Raw genomic sequence first — 24870 nt, 5'->3', positions numbered from 1 at the left:
CCCTAGCATTTGTCTTTTGTTTTTTCTTAGAATTTCCATCTTTCTGCTAACATTGTTCATCTATTTTCGTATGTGGTCTTCTCTTTCCAATTTGGTCTTTAACATTTTAGTCATCGTTTAAAAAATACCTGGTCTGATACATCCAATATTCTTGTCACAGATGACTCTGGGTCTAATGCTTGTTCAGCCTCTGCAAGCTGTGCTTTTACCTGTTAGCATGCCCTGAAAGTCATTGCTGAAAGATGGATGTGATGTACTGGGTGAAAGGAACGGAGGTGACAGGTGGTGAGTGAGCATGTGGTGAGGGTGAGTGGGCAGGGGAATATTTCCACTCCTATGACTAGGTTTTAGTCTCTCAGCGAGCCTGTGCCAGCGGACAGTGAACTTTCACAGTTTCTCTCATCCCCTCCCCGACATGGTACAGGTTTCCAAGAGGTGGCTGAGGTTAGGTATTTCACTTCTCTCAGGCAGGCGGCAGCAGCAGCTTCCTAGGTGGTTCAGTGGTAAAGAGTCTGCCTGCCAATGTGAGAGACTCAGGTTATGACCCTGCGTCAGGAAGACCCTCTGGAGAAGGAAACGGCAACCCACTCCAGCATTACTGCCTGGAAAATCCTGCAGACAGAGGAGCCTGGGTGGGGGCGGGGGGGGGGGGGGGGGGGGTCATGGTCTAGAGTCCATGGGGTTGCATTTGCAGAGTCAGATATGACTTAGCAACTAAACAAAGAAGTCATCTGTCATCTTACCTAGGTAATATGGTAGCCCTGGTAGGTGTCCCTCCAATGCGCGCTCTCATATATCATCTTCTGCATGACTACCCAAAGCAGCACACAATAATTGCCTGATTATGCATCTCTTCCTACTAAATGATTGTGGAAGTAGGAACCATGTGATAGTGATCTTTATATCCCTACATCTAGCATGACATCAGATGGCTCTCAATAAATGCTTGTTAAATGGAAGGTAATCCTGGTAAGAGGAAAGAAGTGAAGAGAAACATAACCCCTCTAACCCTAACCCCTCTTCCTTAGAAAGATGTTCCCCATGGGACTTCCCGGGTGGTCCAGTGGCTAAGACTCTGTGCTCCCAATGCAGAGGGCCTGGGTTCAATCCCTGGTCAGGGAACTAGATCCCACATGCCACAACTAAAGAGCCCACATGCTGCAATGAAGACAGAAGATCCTGTTGCCAGAACTAAGACCTGGTACAGCCAAAAAAAAAAAAAAGATGTGTCTTGAAAACCACAAATACAGTTACTCTATATTTCAATTTTTTACCATTCCAGCTACACGAGAGAGTGCATCCTCCCAGGTGGTATGTGTTAAAAGTCCCTTTTCATTTCTGACCATCGGTTCGGTAAGTCTTTGACGTTTTAGCCCATCATAGGCAAATCTAGATAACAGAAATCACACCATTTGTGGAATCTTTCTAAAAAGACAACTATAATTTAAAAATTTAAAATCGAAAGGAAATGTTATTTAAATACAGTGTTGGTTAAAGGTCAAATAGAACAATAAATACATGTATACAAATAATAATTCCAGATTTCTTTGGAGATGAGTTAATATTTTACAAACATTATCTGAAACTAAAATGCCACCTAAAACGTTTGAGTTCTTATCATTTATTTTCAACTATCCAAAGAAACTTAAAATTACAATACGTTTGGTAGCTGAGAAAGCCAAATCATTTATAAAACCTGAGTATCTCTAGATATTTCATCAAAATTTTGTTATGCAAACTCAAACTTACATTTAGCTTCTATTCTCCAATGAAAAAGAGACAAACTGAAATAGATTAAGTATCTTAATTTACTTCAATTTCTCTGAGAGAAAAAAAGATATTTCTCTATATGAAAACCAGTAAATATGGAAGCCAGCAGTATACCTAGGATTATTATTAATGTCAGTTTTGTCCAATTCGCTATATACCCTAACAATCCAGATTTCAATAAACAGTAATTTGCAAATATGAAAGACTGGTTCCTTAAAATGAAAATTATAAAATTTCCTTTAAATCAACTGCAAAAATTAAACGAAAAAACATAGCACATACCTGGTTTTATCAGAGATCCATTCTTCATTGATGTCTTCGTGCATCCGTGGCAAAATCCTCATTACCTCTCCAGTTCTTGTGCTGACCACAATATTACTTCCAACTGCATCCATTACATCAATGGACTCTGTCTTTCTAAGAAGAAAAACACATATATTTACTAGTTGATTTTGAGAATAAATGGACAAAGTTTCTGTTACCTGGTTTACCAAAATCAAAAAACTTACATATACTTTCCTTTCCTTACATACACACACACACACACACACACACACTCATATTTTAGCAGACCTTAACACAAAAATGAAGCTTTAAAACTGTTATCTAAAACAGAAGCCAGTTGGAAAGGCTGTAAATAGCCAAACTGTGAAAACGTGACTATCAAAATAAATAAAGTTTTGGGTATGGCTGATTACGGAGCTTGACAAATCCTCCCTCCAAAAGCAAAAATAAAGCTAGACAAAACTGACAAAAGTAACCAACTCAACTCTCTGGAGAGCTAACAAAAGCATAAAACATCATGTGAAGGTTTTACGTTTAGAGAAACTGCTGAACTTCCAGAAAGAATGGTGGAAACCAGTGGTGTTCTGGCTTGGGACTATTCTTATTGCCCTTCTCACCACCTTGAACTGGAGGTTCTGGTAGGATGGGGTAAGCTATAAAGACTGGGGATTTTTTCTTGCAGACAAAGACTCACTAGATTTGGAGAAATGGGAAAAGTTGTCTGTGGAAGTGATATCTTGGAGGTCACTGAGCTGAGGAAAGTCAAGGACCTACTAGCATGAGGCTGCAGTCACAGTCAGGGTAAGCATTCCCAGCGAAGGCTGCACAAATGTGCAGCTGAGACCAGAGACAGCCCAGGCTATTCACACTCTCCTGGACAACGCAAAGGCCTAAAAGACCTAGTGTGAACTACAAGCTGGGCAGACCTGAAAACAGCCCGAACTCTGAATATGCTTCTCTATCCACACACAAGGGCAACCCACGTGGCTCAGTGGTAAAAGAATCTGCCTGCAGTGCAGGAGAGGCAGGTTCAATTCCTGGGTCAGAGAGCTCCCATGAAGAAGGAAATGGCAAACCACTCTTGCCCATATTCTTGCCTGAGAAATTCCATGGACAGAGGAGCCTGGCAGGCTACAGTCTATGGGGTCCCTAAAGAGTCAGACACAACTTAGCAACTAAACAGGAACAACAATCCACACACAGATCCACTGGCAGAGGATGGAAGCTTTACTGGCTCAAAGAATTTGAGCATGATCATTATCTGGCTACTAAGCTATACAGACAGAGAAGCAACTCCTAAGAAGCCCTGCTTAAAAATAAAAACAAGAATATTAAAATGTTCAATGAAAGAAGGAAAATCATGTTTAAAGATGAAAGGGAAGAACTTCCCTGGTGGTGCAGTGGGTTAAGACTCTGAGCTCCCAATGCAGGGGACCTGGGGTTCAATCCCTGGTCAGGGAACTAGATGTCACATGCCGCAACTAAAGATCCTGCATGCCACAATTGAGACCTGGCACAGCCAAATAAATAAATAAAAATAACTATTAAAAAAAAAGATTAAAGGGAAATATGAAACCATGAATCATTAAGTGAAGAGTCCCAGTGAGGATACAAAAATTAAAAAAACAAAAACAGAAATTCTGGAGTTGGAAAGTGTAACTGTAATAAAAAGCTGACTATAGTGGTTGAATAGAAGATTTGGGATGGCAAAAGAATGAACTTGATATGATATATCAACAGAATCCATCCAATCTGAAGAACAAAAAGAAAAAAAGATTTAAGAAAAATGAATAGTGTCTCAGAGACCTATAGCACTTTAAGTGTACCATCATATGTATCATGGAGAGGAGAAAAAACTTTCTACTTAAACTTTTCAGTTATGTACTGTCTCCTCCCTGCCCCAACCCCCTAAAGCTTTTTTTATACATAAACACATGGTTCAAAGACTGGAATTTTAAGATGCTCCCATATACTATGGTAGGAGTTTAAAATTAGAGGGCAACTTAATATGTTTCTAGAACCTGAAAAGTATTTAAATTTATTTCAATGATCTATTTAATTTCTTAGTTTAATCAGAAGAATCAGAGATAGAATCAGAGAAAATATAAATATATTTATCATAGATTTGTAATTATACAGAAATAGAAATAAACTAAAGGTCTAATAAGAACTGATTAAATAAAGTATAATATGTATACATGGTTGAAAATTTAATATATAATGAGAGGAAACTATAAATTTTTTAAACTCAACACAATCTTACTCTTTGGAAGAAGTAAATAATTTTGTGATTAAGTACTCTGGAATTAATTTCCAAGGAAACAACAATGGACTTGCACAGGTTCATCCTATCTATCTAACAACTTACACTGCAGTAAAAGGGTTTTACTTTAAGCAAACAAAAATTTAGCAGACCAAAACAATTAGAACTCAGGAAGAAAATGAATCTTAAATTTTTTTGAACAGTACTGAAGTAAAGGACAAAAAACACAATGATAAATACCTTGTTTCCCAAGGCCGAGCGGTAAAGGCATAGGGCTTAGAGGTCAGGGCACCTACAGGGCAGATGTCAATGATATTGCCAGACAGCTCAGACATGAACATCTTTTCAATGTAGGTGCCAACTTGCATGTCGTTTCCTCTGCCTGTAGTTCCCAAATCGTCCACTCCGGCAATCTCACTTGCAAACCTATAGGATAAAAATGCACCAAACAACTGGTCAAACCCGCAAAATTACCTCCTTTTTTATTATCACAAAGATAATGATTTTCAAAGCACTAAGAAGGTTTGTTTTCAATGATAAGTGCGGTCCCTAAATAAAAGTCAATAACAAATGCTGGCATTTGAGGTGTAACACACATACAGGAAACTGTACAAATCATGTGTGCAGCTCAAGTTATCACAAAGTTAATGTTTGTAGGTTCTGATCTTTAAATCCAACTGCAGTTGCTATTAACTAAAACTGAAAACGTACTCACTCTATTGGCTTATATAAAAAAAGACGAACACAGCATCCCTCTTTTCCACCAAATAAAAACTGCCATCCTTTACAGTGTTATTATTCCACCAAGTTTTGTGAATATTAGAGCTAAGAATACAAATGATATTCCAGGAGAGAGACAGAAAAATAATTACCTGATGCAGCGAGTACACTGTATACATCTAGTCATAATGGTTTTTACCAATGGCCCAATGTTCTTGTCCTCCACAGCACGTTTCCCCTCTAAAAACCGGCTCCTATCACTTCCAAACATCATGGACTGGTCCTTAAGTAGATTACAAAAGAGTTAACCTAATTTTGCTAACAAAATTAAAACTTGAGACAACCAAAAGAATTAAGAAATTAAGACTACACACCTGCAGATCACATTCACCTCCCTGGTCACAAATAGGACAGTCCAGTGGGTGATTTGCTAATAAGAACTCCATCACACCTTCTCTGTACAGAAAATTGTAATATACAAACTAAATTGCTGACATTCAAAATGGTTTACACATAGGCTATTTAAATAACCGTGACAGATGTATGTTCTCATATAGTTAGCATGGATTTTATATTTACTATTGGAAACACCACTGTTAACTATCATAAAAGTAATATTAAATATGTAATTTAAAAAATGTTTATGAAACTGGAATAAAATACCATTAGAGAACCTAGAAAATTATGAGTTTTAACACAGAATTATCAGAAGTTGCTGAATGGGCCTCAGAAAACTCAGGCATTAATTCGAAAAAACATGAACGCTAAGCAAAAACAAACATAAATCAGTGCCAGTACAGTACAGTATCACTGCAATAATCTCAGTTCAGTAAGCCCCAGACTCACGGCCGCCACAAGATGAGCAAGGTTCTAAACAAGGGTTTTTAATGTTGATTCCACTACAGACGAAAAAACATAAAACACCTGACTTCACCTCCTCTATGTGTATTTACTTCCATCTGCTGCTAAAAGCCTAGCACAACTTCTTCAGAATCTGATACTGAATTTCTCATCTAGGGGCAGGTCTACATATTGAAACGTGCAATCTTCTGCCAAGAAGAGTCACTATGCTGAGTAACAGTAAAGTACCTGGCTTTCTTAGTTTTCTCAGAGTTTGTCAGGATATTCCAACCTTTCATTACTGGCATGGCACAAGCAGCTACAACCTGGAATTTCAATGAAGAAATCTCTAAGTATTTGTAATTATACAAATTTTATTTGTAATTATAAGTAATCCAATATATAAAAATATTAAATCAGATATTTGAAAACAAGCAAAGAACAGAGTATTTTTGAAGACTGAGTTTTTTAGTTTTCATATTTATAATATGATAGTTGGGCACTTTACATTTCTCTTAAAAATAAGACATCATCTTAATTATAATAATTAATATGATTTTTTAATAAGAGGCTCTGAAACAGAACATCAAATAACTATTTTGATGAGCAGGCACTACTGAACTAAAATTGCATAAGCCAAAACAGTTAAACTGAAAGTGAACCTTCTCACTTCAACCCTTTTCTCTAGTGAAAAATGGCAAAGCATAAGCACTTCCAGTGTTGTGTCATATAGTCATTTGGAAATACTGACTGCTCTAAGAAGGTCCCTTTAATTTCTAAACATTACAGTTATATAGGACTTGCACTTATAAAGTACTTTCTTCAATGTGTTTCCAGTTGTGGAATGAAGAGAATCAGTCACACAGAAAAATTTATAGATAGAAGTAAACAGGACCAGACTCTTGGTTACAACAATATTGATTCTAAACAAAGCTTCTACAGCATGGTGTGTAATTTTAGGTATTAAGTACCTTAGGAGCTTTCTCAATTTCAACAAGGCACATCCTGCAGTTTCCAGCAACAGACAACCTTTCGTGATAACAGAATCGAGGAATCTGCATGCCAACCTTCTCACAAGCCTAGAAGAGAAAGTGAAAAATATTTGCACTAGAATAACCTGAACTCATCCGCGTCTTGTCTGAAACACAGGAAAAAGAAAACAAAAATCAAACAACAAAAAAAAGAGGCTATGCACTACTTATCTAATTACTCCTGCCTCCAAACATCTGCATCTTCATCCTACCTTCATCCTCAAAGAGATTTCCCTCCTTTTCTTTGTTCTTGACTCCAACCTCTGTCTGCTCTGAAGATACCTCTTTAAAGATCCTCACCAAGACTAAAAACTGGATAAAGCGTCCTCAGACTGTGCTTGACTACTCACTTCTCCTCTGAACCATTCTCTACAAAGCTTCCTCCTTCAAACTCTGTCCCAGTGGTTTCATGTCCCTGGATTTCCTCATTGATGAGCTCTCCTCCTTTAGATTAGACTTCATTTCACACCATCTAGGTGACTATAATCTGGTTCTATCTTTGGCCCCATATCCCGCCCAGGACTCCCCACTGTTGGCTAAGGGCTCTTCTCAGTTCCCATTTGCCTAGTGAGGGGGATTAGTTCAGCTCTGTCAATTATCCCTGCTCCTTCTCTGAGTCTATAAATGCACTTAAATTTTGAGAGTTAGTATTCCATCCTTAGCCCTCACTCTAAAGCAATCTCATCAATTTTCAATATTTTTAACAACTTAGTAAAAATGCACCAAGTCTTCCTGTGTGCTAGATACAGTGGGTCAACTGTTCCCACCTTCACACTAGCTCATTTTACATACTGATTACATTCAAACCTTCATCTGCAATCCTGACAGTCCTCCACTTCTTTTGATGTAGGTAGGCATTTACATGTGCATGTTCTTTAGACAGTTAAAATTCAATCTATTTCTGTCTCCTATTTCTCCAGAGGATCTTCCCCACCCAGGGACCGTACCTGGGTTTCCCGCATTGCAGGCAGATTCTTTACCATCTGAGCCACAGGCAAGCCCTGTCCTCTCCTATATATATCCCCAAATAAGATAATTCCTCTGCTCTTCATCATTCCAAAATGCCTGTCTATCTACATCTCACTCTCTCATGAATATACCGTTTTGTTTCCATTTCCATTGCCACTATTTTGGGCCTTCTTATTTCCTGCTCCACTAATGCAAGATATACTCTATCCTTGTCTCATTCTAATCTTAATCACCAAACTACCATCCTCTACAGTCAATGTCATACTGCTTAGTAGCCATGAAAACTGTTGATGGGCCAAACTACAAGCTCTTTAACATTGCATTGACTATCTTTAATGACTAGACCTGCTCCAACACCACAGTTCTAATTTCCTGTTATCTCCTCTTCTACACATACCTTGTTTCACCAGTACTAAATGACCTGAAGTTTCCTTGTCCACATATAAATACCTATTCATCCTTTAAAAACTTCTCAGGGATCACCTGAGATATTTCTGACATCTTTTCTACCACCTCCTATACATGCCAAAATACCCTCCACTGTACGCTGAACATATTTCTGTTATACTGCTAAAATGAATAAAGAGCATTTAGCTCTGCAATAAATTACAATGGAATAAAGCACTACTTCTCCATGTCCAATTTTGTTAGTTCTGGAAGAAATTGAAGAAATTAAGTGTTTAGGGCATAAATTCAAGAACCTACTATCCTCCATTTATCTGCTTTGTGGGACACATTCCTAGGAATATTGTTAAAAATAGGAAAGTTACGTAAATGTGCATCAAGCAGGCTCACAACAAAGATTACCTTTCTCCCAAACTTACTCATATTAACTGATAATTTATTTCACATAACTTAAAATTTCTAAATGGGAATTTATTTGTAAGGCAGAAGTGAAACAAAAGAACTGCCAAAGTTCATTAAGAAAGTCAGAAACAGAAAAGCTCATTCTGATATGCCAAGATTTCAAATCAAAGTTATCTTCATATAATTTTACTATCTACAGTACTTTAATGAGCATTTGTCAAGGAATCTTGAAAATTTTAGAAATAAACAGTATCAAGAAATAAATGGTTTTTAAAAAAAAATCAGATTATGCACAAAAATAAAGAATTAAAATTAATGCCTACTTGAAGGACAGTAGTTCCTGGTTCCACCATGACAGACTGACCATCAACAAATACTTCAATCAAGTTGCTTGCTGCTGTGGCAGTTGTTCGAACTGATCATCCAAAAAATTAAGGTGAAGATGAAATTAACAAAGTTCAAGTTATTAGAGCAGAGGGTAATGGATTAAATAATTAACCTACACGTCTAAATTTTTTCCTCATTTTATCCTATTCCCTTCTATTTCTCTAGATGCAAACTTTTAAAATACTGAATTAGAGGAAAGCTTTTCCAATCCTTAATACCAAATGGAATAGAGTTGTCTATTTTTAACAGCAGTTGAGGCTGTAACTTTTTTGGCCCTGTTCTGTGGCATGTGTACAATCTTAGTTCCCTACCAGGGACTGAACCATGCCTCCTGCCACTGTTAGCGTAGAGTCGTAACCATGGGACTGCCAGGAAGTCCCAGTTATAACTTTTAATGCCACTGAACACATGTTCCTGGGAAGATCACTTCTCAAAAGCAGAACAACTGCTTTTTCCATTCAGGCACTGATGGGCAATTCCTACTACTTTCCATTTCTATGAACCGTTTAAAGCTATATTATTCTATTCAACTATTCTATTTTTAATAAAAACTATTATAATAAAAATAAACCACTGACTCAACATTGTTTCTATTTCTATTTAAAATCTATTATGGATTTAGGGTCTTTCAAAAAACATTCATAAACCTATGAATTTACAAAGATAGACAGTTTAGGGCCCACAAATGCAATTTTACAAATACTCACCACATCCTTTAGAAGACTTGGAAAGGCCTACTAAGGCCTTTCTTACAGGTATCCTTAACATACTGCTAAAAATAAAACAAAGAAGAGCTATGTTATGATTAAAAAAAAAATCCCAATAACAAACTTTTCAGTAATATTTTATGGTTTTAAAGCACTTCATATATATATTTTATTCCATCGAACATTTCACAAGTCCTGATACTGTTTCTCAAATTATAGAGATGAGATTACTCCATCTCAGATAAAGTAACTGACTTTTACATTATTAAGAAGTTAAGAAAGAGCTGCTAGTATATAAATATGAGCCTTCTACTTCTACACAAAGGGCAGTTTTGTTGTTTTTAATTATAAACAAATGGTCAAACTTAAATACAACTATGTAGTAAAATAAATTCCAAGAATTAGCTTATCATCAGTTGCTATATAAAATAAAACCTACCTTTCTGCCTCCATTTCCTGCTAATACGCATTCCAAAATTCTACGTTCTGAGTAGTTATCTACGAAATGCTCCTGAGATATTCTGAGCCTAAGATATTCACAAGTCTAAGCTTGAAAAGCTCTGGAGTGCCATTTTCTGTTATCAAGTAGTACACTTATCTTTCGGATTTGCAATTATTTGTTTATATGCTTGTTCTACCCCTCCACCGTATTATGAACTTCTTGAATCTTTCTATGCCTACCCCCAAGGCTCGCGCACAGTAAGCTCTAAAAGAGTGGTTCTCTACAAGACACAATTTTGTTTCCCAGGAACATTTAGCAAAGTCCAAAGAAGTTGTCTGTGGTCATGATGAGGGAGAACCTATTGGCATCTAATGGGTAGAGGTCAGGGTGCTATTAAAGATCCTACAATACTCAGGACAATCTCCCATAATATAGAATTACCTAAAGTGCTGCAGCTGAGAAGCCTCTCTGCAGGATTTGCTGAATTACTGAAATAAATCAAAGTGGGTTACATAACTTAACACCAATTAAAGGTGTACATAAGCAAACATTGAAAAGTTATTTGATCTTTTAGAGTTTCCTGTCCATTCTCTTGGTCATATGGACAAAACATTGCTGAATCAGAACAGGACAGATTCAAAATCAACAATCAATATTTCATACAACAGTGTAAAAATTTTTAATTACTATTTTGCTCATGTCTAATACAATATGAAACTGGTGCCTACTTTAGCTAGGAAATCCACAAGGATTATTTGTATTGACCACTCAGTATCAAATGGAAGACTGCATAACCCCAACATAAGAAATGCAGATTTGCAAAACTTTGCTAAGTGCTTTACACTTATTTGGCTACCTTGCAGGAACAGAAAAAATCAAATATAAGATGGGAAAGTGCTAATGATGAATCATTTCTAAAACTAGACTGGACACGTTTTGGTACAGGGGTAATACCACTCCACATTCACCATGTATCCTTCATTCATCCACTTCTCTCTCTCACTATTCCAAGCCACCATCATCTCTTGCTTGGACTGTTAGAACAGCCTCCTAAAAGGTCTCCTGGCTTCCACTCTGCTGCCACTGCCTGGAGAGGCATCTTCCCAGGGGCTGTGGCCTCAGACAGAAATGCTCTTTCCTCAGATCTTTCTGGGCCCTCCTCATCCTTCAAATTTCTGCCTTAAAAGGCATTTCTCAGGGAGATTTTCTTAGACCAGTCTAACTAAAACTATCGTAACTACTCCCCAGTCATGTCACCCATTTAATTCTTCCTTGCGGACTCACTTCTAGTTTACAACAGACATCCAATAACTATTTGCTAAATGAGCTCTATCTCTACCATCTGGCCATCACTTCCACTTTCTTGGCATTAAAGAGTGTAGGTGCTCTGGCAGCCTTGTAACCCCCTGCTTAAAGATGCACATACACACACACACAAAAAGATGCACATACAATTCAGTGGGGGGCGGGGGGGGGGAGACTTTCAGTAAAAAACCAACTTGATGTTTATTAATCAGAAACAGTTTATGTTACATCTTCAATACGCTCAGAAACAGAAGTATCTGATCCACGCTTTTATAATACATGTACATGCATTAGATCCCCCAAATTTAAACAAGGTAGCTTTGTCATTTGCAGTGCAACCTTTGGGCCAACTGTTTAAATGTCCCTTTCTTCCCCACCAGTGAAAATGGTAAGTGCTACCCAATGCAGCCTTTCCACAAAACCAAAACACAAAACAAGAGGCATGCACAGTTGCTAAGGCAACAGCGGCCAAAGATGCACTGTACCAGGAATATGTTAATTTGGGGGAAAAGGCTCAGTCTTTAGGCCTAAGTCACTGACACAGGTCCTCTCCAGGAAGGGGACTGTCTTGATTCCCCTGCAAAGGGAAGGTCACCCACAAGGTGCACTCGGGTCAGCGTTCCCCAGGGCCTCCAGGTTTCCTCCTACTCTCCGCTCTATCAGACCAGAGATCTTGCCTAACAGTCCTCACCTGCCGGCTCTCGGGGGTTCCCGAAGAGGCGGGGTGGAACGCGGCGCAAAGTCAAGGACAAGAGGAGAATGAGTGGGCTGAGACAAAGGACACAGTCTCGTCAATAAACAAACGCCGGGGGCTGGGGCACCTCAGCCTTCTCACCCAAACACGACCTCACCTTCTCCCTGGAGCCGCCGAGGCTACCCTGCAGAACTGTCTGCAATACACCAACCCCTTCAGAGACCGGGCTGCTTATTCAGTATGGCGGTCTCGGGTATCTCCGCCAGCCGGGCCTGGAAGAACGGAAAGCCGGGAGGGACTAGAAACCGCAGTTCGACAATTTCCGGCTGATAGAGTTCGGCAACTTCCGTCGCCTTAACAGAGGGCGGGGCAGAGGGCGTAGCACCCGGGAGGAGGCCGGGGTGGAGTTGGGGGTGACGGGGGCCGGCTCGGACCCGCAGTTCCGCCGGAAGTGGCCTGTCGGCTGAGGCCGAGCGTTTTCGGCCATCTTCGGCATCCCCAGTGGGCGGGTCCTAGAGTCTTCGAAAACCTTGGAGGTAGCAATTTAAGAAATACCCGTTTTATTAATTGATTTCCAAGCGCAAAGAAAGGCCAACGGATAAATTGCGGGCCATTAATTCAGAGCCTTTGCTTTTTACTTTGAAGAATCTTAGCGTACTTTGACCTTTAACCTGCGGCCGGGGGCCTCGAAGAGAAACGCCTCCGTTTCTATATAAGGGATTTCCGGCCTTTTGCGGCCCTTTTTCCCTCTTTGCGCTGGGCGCTGACCGGTTGCGCGCCTCTTTTTCTTGACTGCTTCCCAGTTCTACATTAGCCGTCGCCATGGGTTTTGGAGACTTGAAAAGCCCCGCTGGCCTCCAGGTGCTCAACGACTACTTGGCCGACAAGAGTTACATAGAGGGGTGAGCGCATTGGCCCGGGTCGGGCAGGGCCGGGTTGGTGGGGCCACGTGGCGCCGCCTCGGCTGCGGCTCGAGGAAGGGAAACCCGGTCCCAGGGCCCTCCCGGGGGAGGGGGTTGCGAGGGAACAAGGGTTAAAATGTGCTTTTCCCGCATGCTTAACTCCACCAGGTTTTTCCACGTCTTTGCTTGGCTAACAGATGTAAGCCTGTAGCTCCATGTTAGCAATTGCAATTTCTGAAGAGGTCTACTGAGTGGCGAACATGTCTCAGGGTATCGGGGAGAACCAAATAAATGATCTCTGATCCTAAGAAGCTTGTTTCTTACAAACGACAAAGCAGCTTAGGTACCCCGGTGACGAAAGGGCGAGATCGTAGCGTTTGTCATTCATTTGCTGGTGTTTGTATCTCTCCTTATAAAAGTGTGTGTAATTAACGTTTGTATCATCGGCAGGTATGTGCCATCACAAGCAGATGTGGCAGTATTTGAAGCCGTCTCTGGCCCACCACCTGCCGACTTGTGTCATGCCCTCCGTTGGTATAATCACATCAAATCTTATGAGAAGGAAAAGGCCAGGTAAAATTATTTTTGTGTTTGCTTGAAAAATAGAATGCTTTCAGAGCTTAAACTCGGGGTTTTCACGTGACAAGTTAGGGTTCAGGATATTTTAGTTTTGTTGGGATATTTCTCCATGACTTGAGAAGGACCAAGAGACCAAAATCCTCCCATTTTTTCACGTAGCAGGTAGAACGTGACCATATTGAAGAAAAAAATTGGTCAATCTAGGAAATAGAAAATTTTATTCAAGCCACACCGAGGATTATAACCTCTGAAAAACTCATCCAAAACCTGACAGTTGTTCCCTCCACATAAGTTAGACAAGGCCGTACATTAATTAATGTATTATTTAATGACAGTTTATATAATGTAGATCTACGGGTGCAAAGCAGGTCATGGTTCATCATGATCCAAGATTAAGAAGAAATATTTCTTGAAGAGGATTGGTTAATGCACATTTACAGTGCAGCCTAGAGGGGAGGCAGGTGGTTCAAATAAACTAAGAAAAATTTTATTTCAATTTTTATTTTGTCTTGCCATGAAATATGAATTTTACTTGATCAAAAACAGCAATTCAGCTTTTCCCCATACTGCCCTGCCAATGTGCCTGACCTTGACCTGGGGCGGCCCACCTCTGGGATGAGCGAGTTCTTCTCCAATCTTCTGAAACTGCTAACAAAATGGAAGTTTGGGGAGGTAGACTCCAGTTCACTAAGAATGGAACTGAGCATACTTAATGAAATCTCAAATAGAAATACTCATTGTGAAAGTATATCATTGTCCATATTGAATATAATGTTTCACGTGGTATTGAGTTTTGTTGGGTGAGCAGCTAAACACACACACATATATATATAAGTATTTACCAGGGAGGGTTGAAGGGTAAATTCTTAGTACAAAAGAGATTCTTTAATTGTAAAGAAAACAAGTTCCTCTCATGTGTTATATGAAAGGGGACATCCTGCTGACCTAGTAATAGTTGATTAATTTTTTTTTCAAGCCTGCCAGGAGTGAAGAAAGCTTTGGGCAAGTATGGCCCTGCTAATGTGGAAGACACCACAGAAAGTGGAGCTACAGATAGTAAAGATGATGATGACATTGATCTCTTTGGATCTGATGATGAGGAGGTATGGCATAAATTGACTTAGTGTGTATCATTGTGCTTAAGCGCAGGCTCTGTAGCCAAAATCCCTGGGTTTTAACCCTGGCTTCACTTAAAATTACCTGCCTTTTAACATTTCTGACCAGCTACATGATGAATAAAATCAAATCACCATCTTTCGGCTGAGCTCGTGATGGATTTGCTTTTATCTGACAAAGCCAGTCTTTGTTACAACCCACCAGCTTTAAACCGAGGAGCAACCCATTTTGTGAAATACATGAAATTTTTTCCTTTACAGGAAAGTGAAGAAGCCAAGAGGCTAAGAGAAGAACGCCTTGCCCAGTATGAGTCAAAGAAAGCCAAAAGTGGGTCATTTTATAATTTGTGTCTAATTGACTTAATAGATTTCATAATGTGAATAATCTTTTTAAAAAACTAACCTCCAAAGTAATTTCCTTTCCTCCCCATTTTGTTGAGTAGAGCTTCAAAACTTCCACAGCTACTGGTCTGCAGCTGTTCTTAAAGGTAGCAGCTGTGGCATTCCACTGTGGGAAAGAAACTGTCACACAACTCAACACCTCTTTCTCAGCACAACAGAAAGTGGGCATGTGTGTGACAAACACAAGGTGTGTGTTCTGTATTTTTGTGTGGCTAAGGAGATGATCTATTTAGAAACACATTTAAAATTTGTTAAGTGACTTGGAGTAGGACAAAAGGAATTGTTTGAACAATGCTGTTTCCTGTACACTTTTTAAATTTTTTTAGAACCAGCACTTGTCGCCAAGTCTTCCATCTTATTAGACGTGAAACCTTGGGATGATGAGACCGATATGGCAAAACTAGAGGAGTGCGTCAGAAGCATTCAAGCAGACGGCTTGGTCTGGGGCTCTTGTGAGTTGAGTCTTCTCTTTTTGACACTGGCATCTGCATAGTTTCCAATTTGTCAGTTCTAAGATTTTTTTCAATCTTCTTTTTAGCTAAACTAGTTCCAGTTGGATATGGCATTAAAAAACTTCAAATACAGTGTGTAGTTGAAGACGACAAAGTTGGGACAGACATGCTGGAGGAGCAGATCACTGCTTTCGATGAGTATGTACAGTCTATGGATGTGGCTGCGTTCAACAAGATCTAACATCTATCATGGATCAGTGCCCTTAAATAAAAGTTTGAAAGACAACCCTTGGCTCTTGATTTCTAAATAAGAAAGTGGTACTTCTATTCCATTTTTGAGGGAAGAAATTCAGTGGCTAGATAATTCATAAATAATGTAAATTTAGGTCAGCATTGTTCAACATTTAGCCAAAAAAGAAGGGGACTACCTATTATGAATACTGTGGCTACGCATAGATGTAAGGTAGATTTTATAAAACAAAAGTGGACTAAGGACGACTTCCCTACCTGTTAGTGACGTCCTCTGTAAGTGGTGCTACAACTTTTACTGCAGTATTTCAAGTGTTTATTTTATTGGAGAGGTACACTTGACTGAGAATTTGTAGTAAGAGTTTTGTTTTTTTCTTTGACCACATCACTTGGCTTTTGGAACTTTAGTTACCTGGGTCCAAGGCAGTTAATTGCCAAGAGTTGATTTTAGGTTAATTTGGCTCATATATAATGGCTCAGTTACAAAGTTACCTAATATCTGAGCTGACTCCTCAATGAGAATATTCAGAATATCTTGAATTCTAAGAAATGAGTGAAAAACAGGTAAAGTGCTTATGGCAATACCAGGCATGTGGCAAATAATATTTTGTTGGATAATTAAACATTTGGAGTCAAAGGAATTAAAGGCTAAGACTAACTCATTTTGTAGTTCGTGATGATGGCTGACAGTAGTTTGTTGTGACCTAACCTCTTCAAGGTAGGGTCCACTTGTGACTAAAATACCAATTAAAAGTCCCAACTTAAAAAAAAAGTCACAACTGAAAATGTTACATGTTACATGAGTTAGGATGTGTGATTTACTAAAGGATACCTACCTAACCCAGAGCTTGGTTTCCCAATGGTGCTAGTGGTAAAGAACCCACCTGCTAATGCAAGAGACATGGGTTCAGTCCCTGGGTTGGGAAGATCCCCTAGAGATCTAGGGGATCTGCAGCCCACTCCAGTATTGTTACCTGGATAATCCTATGGACAGAGTAGCCTGGTGGACAACAGTCCATGGGGGTCACAAAGAGACGCAACACAAAGTGACAGCTTGTAGGCAGCGTGGAGGAGGGGAGGACTCCCAGAAGTTGTCATGAATCGCAACCTTTATCAAGGCAACATTGCAAATTTTAAGTGATGCATTCTGTACTGTTCAGGGAGAACTTACGTTGAGCCTGTATAGTAGTGTGTTTGGGGAGGGAGGCCTAAAGATTATTCAAGAGATGGGAATACCAGATCACCTTACCTGCCTCCTGAGAAATCTTTATGCAGGTCAAGAAGCAACAGAACTGGACATAGAACAACAGACTGGTTCCAAATTGGGAAAGGAGTCAAGGCTGTATATTGTCTTACGTGTAGAGTACATCATGTGAAATACCGTCCTGGAATCAAGATTGCCAGGAGAAATAAACTCAGATATACAAATGACACCATCCTGATGGCAGAAAGCGAACTAAAGAGCCTCTTAACTGAGAGTGAAAGAGTGAAAACGCTGGCTTAAAACTCAACGTTGAAAAAACAAAGATCATGGCCTCCAGTCCCATTGCTCCATGACAAATAGATGGAGAAACAAGGGTAACAGTGATAGACTATTTTTTGGGGCTCCAAAGTCACTGCAGATGGCGACTGCAGCAAACCAGACAGCAGATTAAAAAGAGATATTACTGACAAAAGTCTGTCTAGTCAAAGGTATGGTTTTTCCAGTAATCATGTATGGATGTGAGAGTTGGATCATAAAGCTAAGCGCCAAAGAATTGATGCTTTTGAAAAAAAAAAAAAAAGAATTGATGCTTTTGAACTGTGGTGTTGGAGAAAACTCTTGAGAGTCCTTTGGACTGCAAGGAGATCAAACCAGTCAATCCTCAAGGAAATGAGTCCTGAATATTCACTGGGAAGACTGATGGTGAAGCTGAAACTTCAATACTTGGTCCACCTGATGCAAAAAACTGACTCCTTGGAAAAGACCCTGATGCTGGGAAGGCTGAAGCAGGAGAAGGGGACGACAAGCTGATGAGATGGTTGGATGGCATTACCACCTCCACGGATGTGAGTTAGGGAGTAAGGTTAAGTGAGGTTCAGTAGTTGGGTTAGAGTAAGCTCCGGGAGTTGGTGATGGACAGGGAAGCCTGGCCTGCTGCACTCTATGGGGTCACCAAGAGTTGGACATGACTGAGCAACTGAACTGAACTGTGTAGTAGTGTTTGGGAGGGAGGCCTAACGATGGGTGATTGATCCCTAGGCTGTGGTTCATGAGTCTAGCTTGGGTGAGGAAGTGGGACATTCTATCTGAATTTGTAAGTCTAAGTCTGTCGGTGGTGCTACAGTTGAATGAATGTACTGAGAGGAAAGTGGTACTGTAGTCAGATGATAGTTCAGTATTGGAAGCAGCTGCATGTTAACAGTTTGCAGTATACTGAACATTGAGTATACATTATATATATATATATTTAATGTTTTTTACTTATTTGTCTGTGGCCAGTCTTAGTTGCAAGGGGGGACAACGTGATGAGATGGATGGCATCACTGACTCAATGGACATGAGTTTGAGCAAACTCTCGGAGATGGTGAAGGACAGGGAAGCCTGGTGTGCTGCAGTCCGTGGGGTAGCAAAGACTTGGACACAACTGAGCAACTGAACCAAGAAGTCTTGGATGTGACATGTGGGATCTAGTTCCTTGACCAGGAATGAAACCCAGGACCCCTGCATTGAAAGTGTGAAGTCTTAACCACTGACCACCAAGGAAGTTCCTTGAGTATATATTTTTTGCAGTAGTAGTTTTCAGAAAAGTAGAACTTGGGAATTGTAGATCTCCCAAAATGTTCATTTTGTAGTCCGTAGGCCAAAGATTACAATAGACTCAGTCTAAAATCACTGGAGATACTTTCAGGTTGTCATGATTATGAGAGCCAGCAGAGGGCAGCACTTGATTTTGTGGCCAACAGCAGAGCCTGGGGATTCTGGAAATGATACGGAAAAGCAGAGATATAGTAGCCTAGTGAGTAACCAAAAATAATTCACAGTCACTGACTTGAGTACCAGATAGCTTGAGTACCAAGTAGCTTGACCAAAATGTTAAGTATGAAAAGTCATTAATTTAAAACTAATGATTAAAAATGTTTTTAAGGGGCTCCTCTGGAATCAAGTGGTTAAGGCACAGTGCTTTCACTGTAGGGGACATGGATTCCTGATCTGAACCAAGATACCGCAGACCACGCTGCCAAAATATAGGAAAAACAATGGTTAAAAGTAAGTAAGAGTTTAAAACTTTATAGTCAATTCAAACCACAGCTGTCTGGAGAGTCTTAAAATAATGAAGCATATGACTTTAAGATCTTGATAACACATTAATATCATTCAAAATTCTAGAGTTTATACAGTGAAGTCTTCCCTGTCCCCCAGGTCTTCCATTCACTTTCATAAAAGCAACCAAGGTCAGCAGTTTCTTAGGTCTTTCCAGAGCTAGTCTAAGCATATATAAAGATTAATTATAGCTTATGATGTAAATTTCTGCATCTTAAGTTTTGTCCATAGAAATAGACTTGGATATCTTTTATTCTATAACGGTACATAAAAGACTTTCTCATTTTTTTAACAGTTATATAATCCATTTTCTCATATCTTACTTAGTCTGGTTGTTGGATCTTTAGTTTGCTTTCAGTTTTTTGCTATTATGAGCAGTGCTCACATATTCACGGGAGCCAGTATGCTCAGAAGGCATAGGTATACATAGAGAAAGAGATTTTTTTCTGTTTCTGGCCTTGGAATAAGAACCCATCTTTTCTGATATGCTCCCTAAGTGATTACCTGATGCTGAAACCTTATTTTTTCATATTCATCCATCCAGTATAAGAACTGGGCATAGTGTGGGAATTCAAAACTGATTCATTCAGTGTCCTACGTTAGATGTTATAAAATTACAAAAGAAGTAAGAAAATAGCCAAAGGGAGGTGGTTCAAACATCCTTAAAATTGTTGAGTTATTTTGTGATTAAACAAGTACAGTCATCCTTCAGTATCCAAGGGTGGATTGGTTCCAGGAACCACCCCCAAACCTCAGGTACCAAAATCCTAAGATGTTCAAATTTCTTATATAAAATGGCGTAGTATTTGCATATAACCTACTAGCATCCTCCTGTATTAAATCATCTTGACTATTTATAATACCTAATACAATGTAAATGCTATGTAAATAGTTGCCCACACGTGACAAATTGAAGTTTTGCTTTTTGCAACTTTCTGGATTTTTTTCTTTTTTCAGATATTTTTTGATTTGTGGTTGGTTGAATCTGCAGATGTAGAACCTGCAGATAAGGAGGGGTCACAGTAATCCAAAAGTCCAGAGACTGAGGGAAGGCTAGAATTGAATAAAAGTTTTTAGAAGAGTTAGGACTTGAGTCGGATAGATCTTAGTCATTCATTTAAAAAAGAGAAAGTTCCAGGATGGTGTGAAAGGCAGAATGAGAAGGCAAGAATGAGAACAGTTTTGGGAGGCAATTAGACCAATTTCGCTGGATTTTGTAGTGTCAGTTTGGGATTATTAATAGACAGGGCCAGGTTGTAGAGACATCTGAGTTATAGGTTGGCTCATTCTGTGAGGGCAGTGGGGAGCCTGGTTTCCAAGCCAGAGAATGTGACAAAGGCAGAGCAGAGGTGAGGTGGGAGTGGGTGGGAGGGGTGGAGGGTGGTGAAAGAGATGAAAGGAATTAAGAGGGACAAATTTAAAATAAGTCACAGCAATGTAATGTACAGTGTAGAGAATATAGTCTGTAAAATTATAGTAGCTTTTTATGGTGACAGGTGTTAACTAGATTTAGTATAGTGACCAATTTTAATGTACATAAATGTCAAACTACTATGTTGTATACCTGAAACTAATATTGTATGTCAACTATATTTCAGTAAAATAAAACAACTCTGATCTGGAGATCTGTGGACAGAAGCAGGGAAATAAGAGGACTGTTTTAACAACAGAAAGGGCTAAATCATGGCATATGTGAAAGTTTTTATAAATTTAATACATTTACTTTAGAAAGTAATGGAGACTACAGCAGCAATGAAAATGCTTGATTGTTTCACTGGCCATAACTATGAACTATAAGCTTATGGACAAAGACAGAGATACAAAACAGAGTTACATTAGTGTTTTTGGATGTGTGTATAATTTTTTCCCAAACAAATAATTTGGCAATGACAGTTATTGTCCATAAAATAAGTTAAAAAAAAGTGCACGCCTCACATACTTTGTCCAATATGAACACCATTATAAGCCTGTGAGATAAAGCAAACACTATCATCAGCCCTTACAGATAAGGATACACCTCTGAAAGATCATTCCCCAGTTAACTCACCTAGTAAGTGAGAGAGAAGGAACGCAAGCCCATGTCTTCATGGGCCAGGTAATATATTGGCAACAGAATGGGGAAAGTTCTTCATTTCAGCTTTTAGACAATTTGATCCTGTTTCATCTAACCCTTGCTTCATACCCTCAACTAGGAAAAGTAAAACAACATTATCACATAAGGATAAACTTAAAATGAAAATTAAGAAAGATAAACAGATTCTCTCCATACATGCCCCGTATGGATAATAGTTGCATCTAGAAAATGTCCCAAATGGAAGTCTGTCATTTAGAATGTCATTGTCCTGAATAGCTTTTAGTAAAGTGAAGTGAGGGAAAATTGCTCAGTCGTGTCCGACTCTTTGCAACCCCATGGACTACACAGTCCATGGAATTCTCCAGGCCAGAATATTGGGTAGCCCTTCCCTTCTCCAGGGGATCTTCCCAACCCAGGGATTGAGCCTGGGTCTCTCACACTGCAGGTGGATTCTTTAGCAACTGAGCCACAAGGGAAGCCCAGCTTTTAGTAAAGTGAACGTCAAAGGAAACTGTCCACAAACTTTTAAGTGTGCACCCCCAAAGAACCACTGCACATATGGAAGAATATTGAACGGTGTATTACTAGTCAAGCCTGACTCCAACCTGGGAATCTCCTATCCTTGCTTTGTCCCTATAAAATGGGACGCCTCTCTTTTCTGAACACAGCCTGTTTTCCATCCTCTAAACACATGCTCTTGTGGTGCCACCTACCTGAAATACTTTTTCACCTGCACTTGTTAAAATTACAGTCATTCTAGCTGCACTTAAATTACCTCTGTTAATGTCTTTCATTCTACTTTTCCTGCCTCTTGTAGCCTCTCAGGCCATAATATCCTTTTATAGTATTTCTAAACTTTATAAATTTTAAAAAATATTAATTTGGCCACAATGTGCAGCTTATAAGATCTTAGTACTCAGACTAGGGATTGAGCCTGGGGCCTAGGCAGTGAGTGCACAGAGTCTTAACCACCGGACTGCCAGGAAATTCTAAATAAATACAAATTTTAAATAAAATTTATAAAATTTGAAATTCTTTGTATAAGTTCCCTTCTTCTTCCTATGAGATTTTTTAAATATTCATTCAAGAGGAGGAGGGGCTCAACATTAATAAGTAATTACTATGTCAGAAGATGCTGAGAGTTTCACTGAATAAGTATAATACCAGGTAATATTAAGTATTTAGGACTAAGCACCCACTTGAAGTACTTCACCTTTGTCAGTTCATTTAATTTTCATAATAACCCTATGTACTAGATACTACTATTATGAATTCATTTTGCAGATGGGGGAAACTGAGGTCTAAAAATTTAGGTCAATTTAGCCAAGGTCATAGAGCTAGGGTAAATTGGGAGACATAATTCAAAACCAGATATCCTGCCTCAGGAGGCCCTGAAAATTGCACTCTGTTTGGCTGTTTCCTTCCATTGAGAAGGAATCAGATCTGTCTTGTTGGGTTCATGCCCCAGTCCCTGGGAGCCATGGGATTCTTTACTCTTCTGCCAACAAGGCACTGAGCTTCCTTGCTTCCTCCTCAGATTGCCCCAGTGTAGTCCTCTTCCTCCAGCCCCCTCAGTCCTTTCATTCATTCATTCTACTCATGAGAGGTTATTAGACCCCTGGAGAGCCCCACTATCCAGTTCCAGCTGCCAGGGGAGGAAGCTTGAAGTCTCTAACTCTGGGCCCAGCCTTGGGTCCCATACTACTCTCTGGATCTTCCCTCAAGTTGAGAATAAAAATGAACTCCTGTTTCTGCTAGAAAGTACTCGCATTGGTTGCTATTTTCCACTAGTAGATTCCTGTAGGTTACACCCAGACTATCAGCTGTTTTATTTATTTATTTTTGGCTGTGCTGGGTCTTCGATGCTGTGCTTGAACTTCTTACTGTGATGGCTTCTCTTGTTGCAGAGCACAGGCTCTGGGGCGCATGGCTTTCCCTGGTTGCAGCACAGGAGCTGCGGCTCCCCGGCTCCAGAGCACAGGCTCAACGATTGTGGTGCCCGGGCTGAGTTGCCTGCAACATGTGGAATCCTTCCAGACCAGGAAGTGAACCCGTGTCTCCTGCATCACAAAGCAGACTCCTAACCCCTGGACCACCAAGGAAACCCTGTTATCATCTATTTTAAACGCCACTAAAATTGGAGTTCTTTGCCTAGGGTACAAGGACACGCTGAAATTTTATTTAAAAGCATTTTTTTTCTGGGGAAAGGACCCATAACTTTTCATTAGACTTTCAAATAAACTCAGAGTATTTAATTTTGACTTTTCAAATTTCCCTTTTTAATTTTAGAGATGATGATATTTTTTCAGGATCTCAAACATTTTCACAGGACCTTGGAAAGCTCACAGGCCTTAGACGCTATGCCCATAGCATGGGAAAAAACCAAATTGCTCTGCACGGGTTTCTAACTCACAAAGCTTAGGAAGCACTGTCCTGAAAGGTAACTTCCAGACCACCACCTGCTCTGTAATGTACTTTTGACCCTGGTAGCTTAATCGTCTTCCTTCCTGCTCCTCAGCCTTCTTTCTCCCCCAGCCTTCAGAGTCAGTCTGTCTCTCTGCACAAACCAGGGATGAACCCACATAATTCTCTTTTCTTTCCTGGATTCTCCAGCTTTTCTCCTGATCCTGGGAGCCCATCCCTTGATGGTTGAAGGGTACACCAGAGTGAAATATTGCAAACCCTCCTTGTGCAGGGGGCAGGTTCAACGGTGCACAGAGGGCTGGAAACTCACAATGAGACTTTCTCTCCCAATCTTCCCTTAACCTGTACTGGGTATGGCAGGACGCAGGAAGCTTGGGAATGGCAAAAGTTTGGGATATGCTGAGCTATGCCACATAGTTTATTTTTTTCTTGGAATAATATCCAAACCAGATCTGATTGTCACATGGGGCTAACAGTAAAGAACATAGCCAGTAAATGATCTGATATCAGCATTTTTAAAAAACTAAGAGATGAAATTAAAAAGAAACAAAATTGAGAAATTATAGAAAAGTATTTTTAAAATTGCAGTGAGTAGCAGAATTTGTATTTATAAAAGACAAGAGAACCAGCAGAGATATGGAAAGGGAGTGGCATCTTTAAGAAACCCCAATGCCAAGGGCATAGATTTCCAATGTTTCTTCACTGGCACACTGGAGTCATCTCTTTCCTCTCTGAACAGGCTATACTCTTCTTGGCTCTCTTATAGTATTTTTCCAAGCCAGGCACAGCAGTACATGAATTGTGAACTTCCAGATGTTCAAGCTGGTTTTAGAAAAGCAGGGGAACCAGAAATCAAATTGCCAACATCCGCTGGATCATCGAAAACGCAAGAGAGTTCCAGAAAAACATCTATTTCTGCTTTATTGACTATGCCAAAGCCTATGACTGTGTGAATCACAATAAACTGGGGAAAATTCTGAAAGAGATGGGAATACCAGACTACCTGGCCTGCCTCTTGAGAAACCTGTATGTAGGTCAGGAAGCAACAATTAGAACTGGACATGAAACAACAGTCTGGTTCCAAATAGGAAAAGGAGTACGTCAAGGTTGTATGTTGTCACCCTGCTTATTTAACTATATGCAGAGTAC

The 24870-nt window shown here is 39.7% G+C and overlaps 2 protein-coding genes and 2 non-coding genes across 7 annotated transcripts in view; 3 read left to right on the top strand and 1 right to left on the bottom strand.

Annotated features, from left to right (window-relative positions):
- The window catches only part of NDUFS1 (NADH:ubiquinone oxidoreductase core subunit S1), a 30576-nt gene extending 18047 nt beyond the window's left edge, over window positions 1-12529 (bottom strand). The window contains exons 1-11 of one of the 4 annotated variants that reach the window (XM_065930729.1): window positions 12378-12480; window positions 10663-10709; window positions 9780-9844; window positions 9009-9100; window positions 6850-6957; window positions 6128-6204; window positions 5413-5494; window positions 5191-5321; window positions 4559-4744; window positions 2053-2187; window positions 1275-1389 (exon numbers count right to left, since the gene is read on the bottom strand). In XM_065930729.1, coding sequence (XP_065786801.1) covers window positions 1275-1389; window positions 2053-2187; window positions 4559-4744; window positions 5191-5321; window positions 5413-5494; window positions 6128-6204; window positions 6850-6957; window positions 9009-9100; window positions 9780-9840 — 987 coding nt within the window. In that variant the 5' untranslated portion in view covers window positions 9841-9844; window positions 10663-10709; window positions 12378-12480. Of the gene's footprint in view, window positions 1-1274; window positions 1390-2052; window positions 2188-4558; window positions 4745-5190; window positions 5322-5412; window positions 5495-6127; window positions 6205-6849; window positions 6958-9008; window positions 9101-9779; window positions 9845-10662; window positions 10710-12377 lie in introns of all 4 variants that reach the window. The other 3 variants (XM_065930730.1, XM_065930727.1, XM_065930728.1) reach the window with 3 other exon arrangements.
- A 418-nt stretch (window positions 12530-12947) lies between these two features.
- On the top strand, window positions 12948-15956 carry EEF1B2 (eukaryotic translation elongation factor 1 beta 2). Its single transcript, XM_065927691.1, has 6 exons — window positions 12948-13122; window positions 13573-13695; window positions 14678-14804; window positions 15078-15144; window positions 15545-15670; window positions 15757-15956. The coding sequence occupies exons 1-6, from the start codon at window positions 13043-13045 to the stop codon at window positions 15909-15911; spliced, it is 678 nt and encodes a 225-aa protein (XP_065783763.1). The 5' UTR covers window positions 12948-13042; the 3' UTR covers window positions 15912-15956.
- Window positions 14922-15000, top strand: LOC136165809 (small nucleolar RNA SNORD51). The gene has a single exon (XR_010662779.1). It is a non-coding gene; the product is annotated as a small nucleolar RNA SNORD51 (small nucleolar RNA).
- Window positions 15271-15404, top strand: LOC136165818 (small nucleolar RNA SNORA41). The gene has a single exon (XR_010662787.1). It is a non-coding gene; the product is annotated as a small nucleolar RNA SNORA41 (small nucleolar RNA).
- Window positions 15957-24870: the final 8914 nt, after the last annotated feature.

The sequence above is a fragment of the Muntiacus reevesi genome, chromosome 3 (genome assembly GCF_963930625.1).
Source record: "Muntiacus reevesi chromosome 3, mMunRee1.1, whole genome shotgun sequence".
Classification (NCBI taxonomy): domain Eukaryota; kingdom Metazoa; phylum Chordata; class Mammalia; order Artiodactyla; family Cervidae; genus Muntiacus; species Muntiacus reevesi.
Note: the sequence above shows the minus strand (reverse complement) of the source record. Positions and strands in the feature narration are given on the sequence as shown.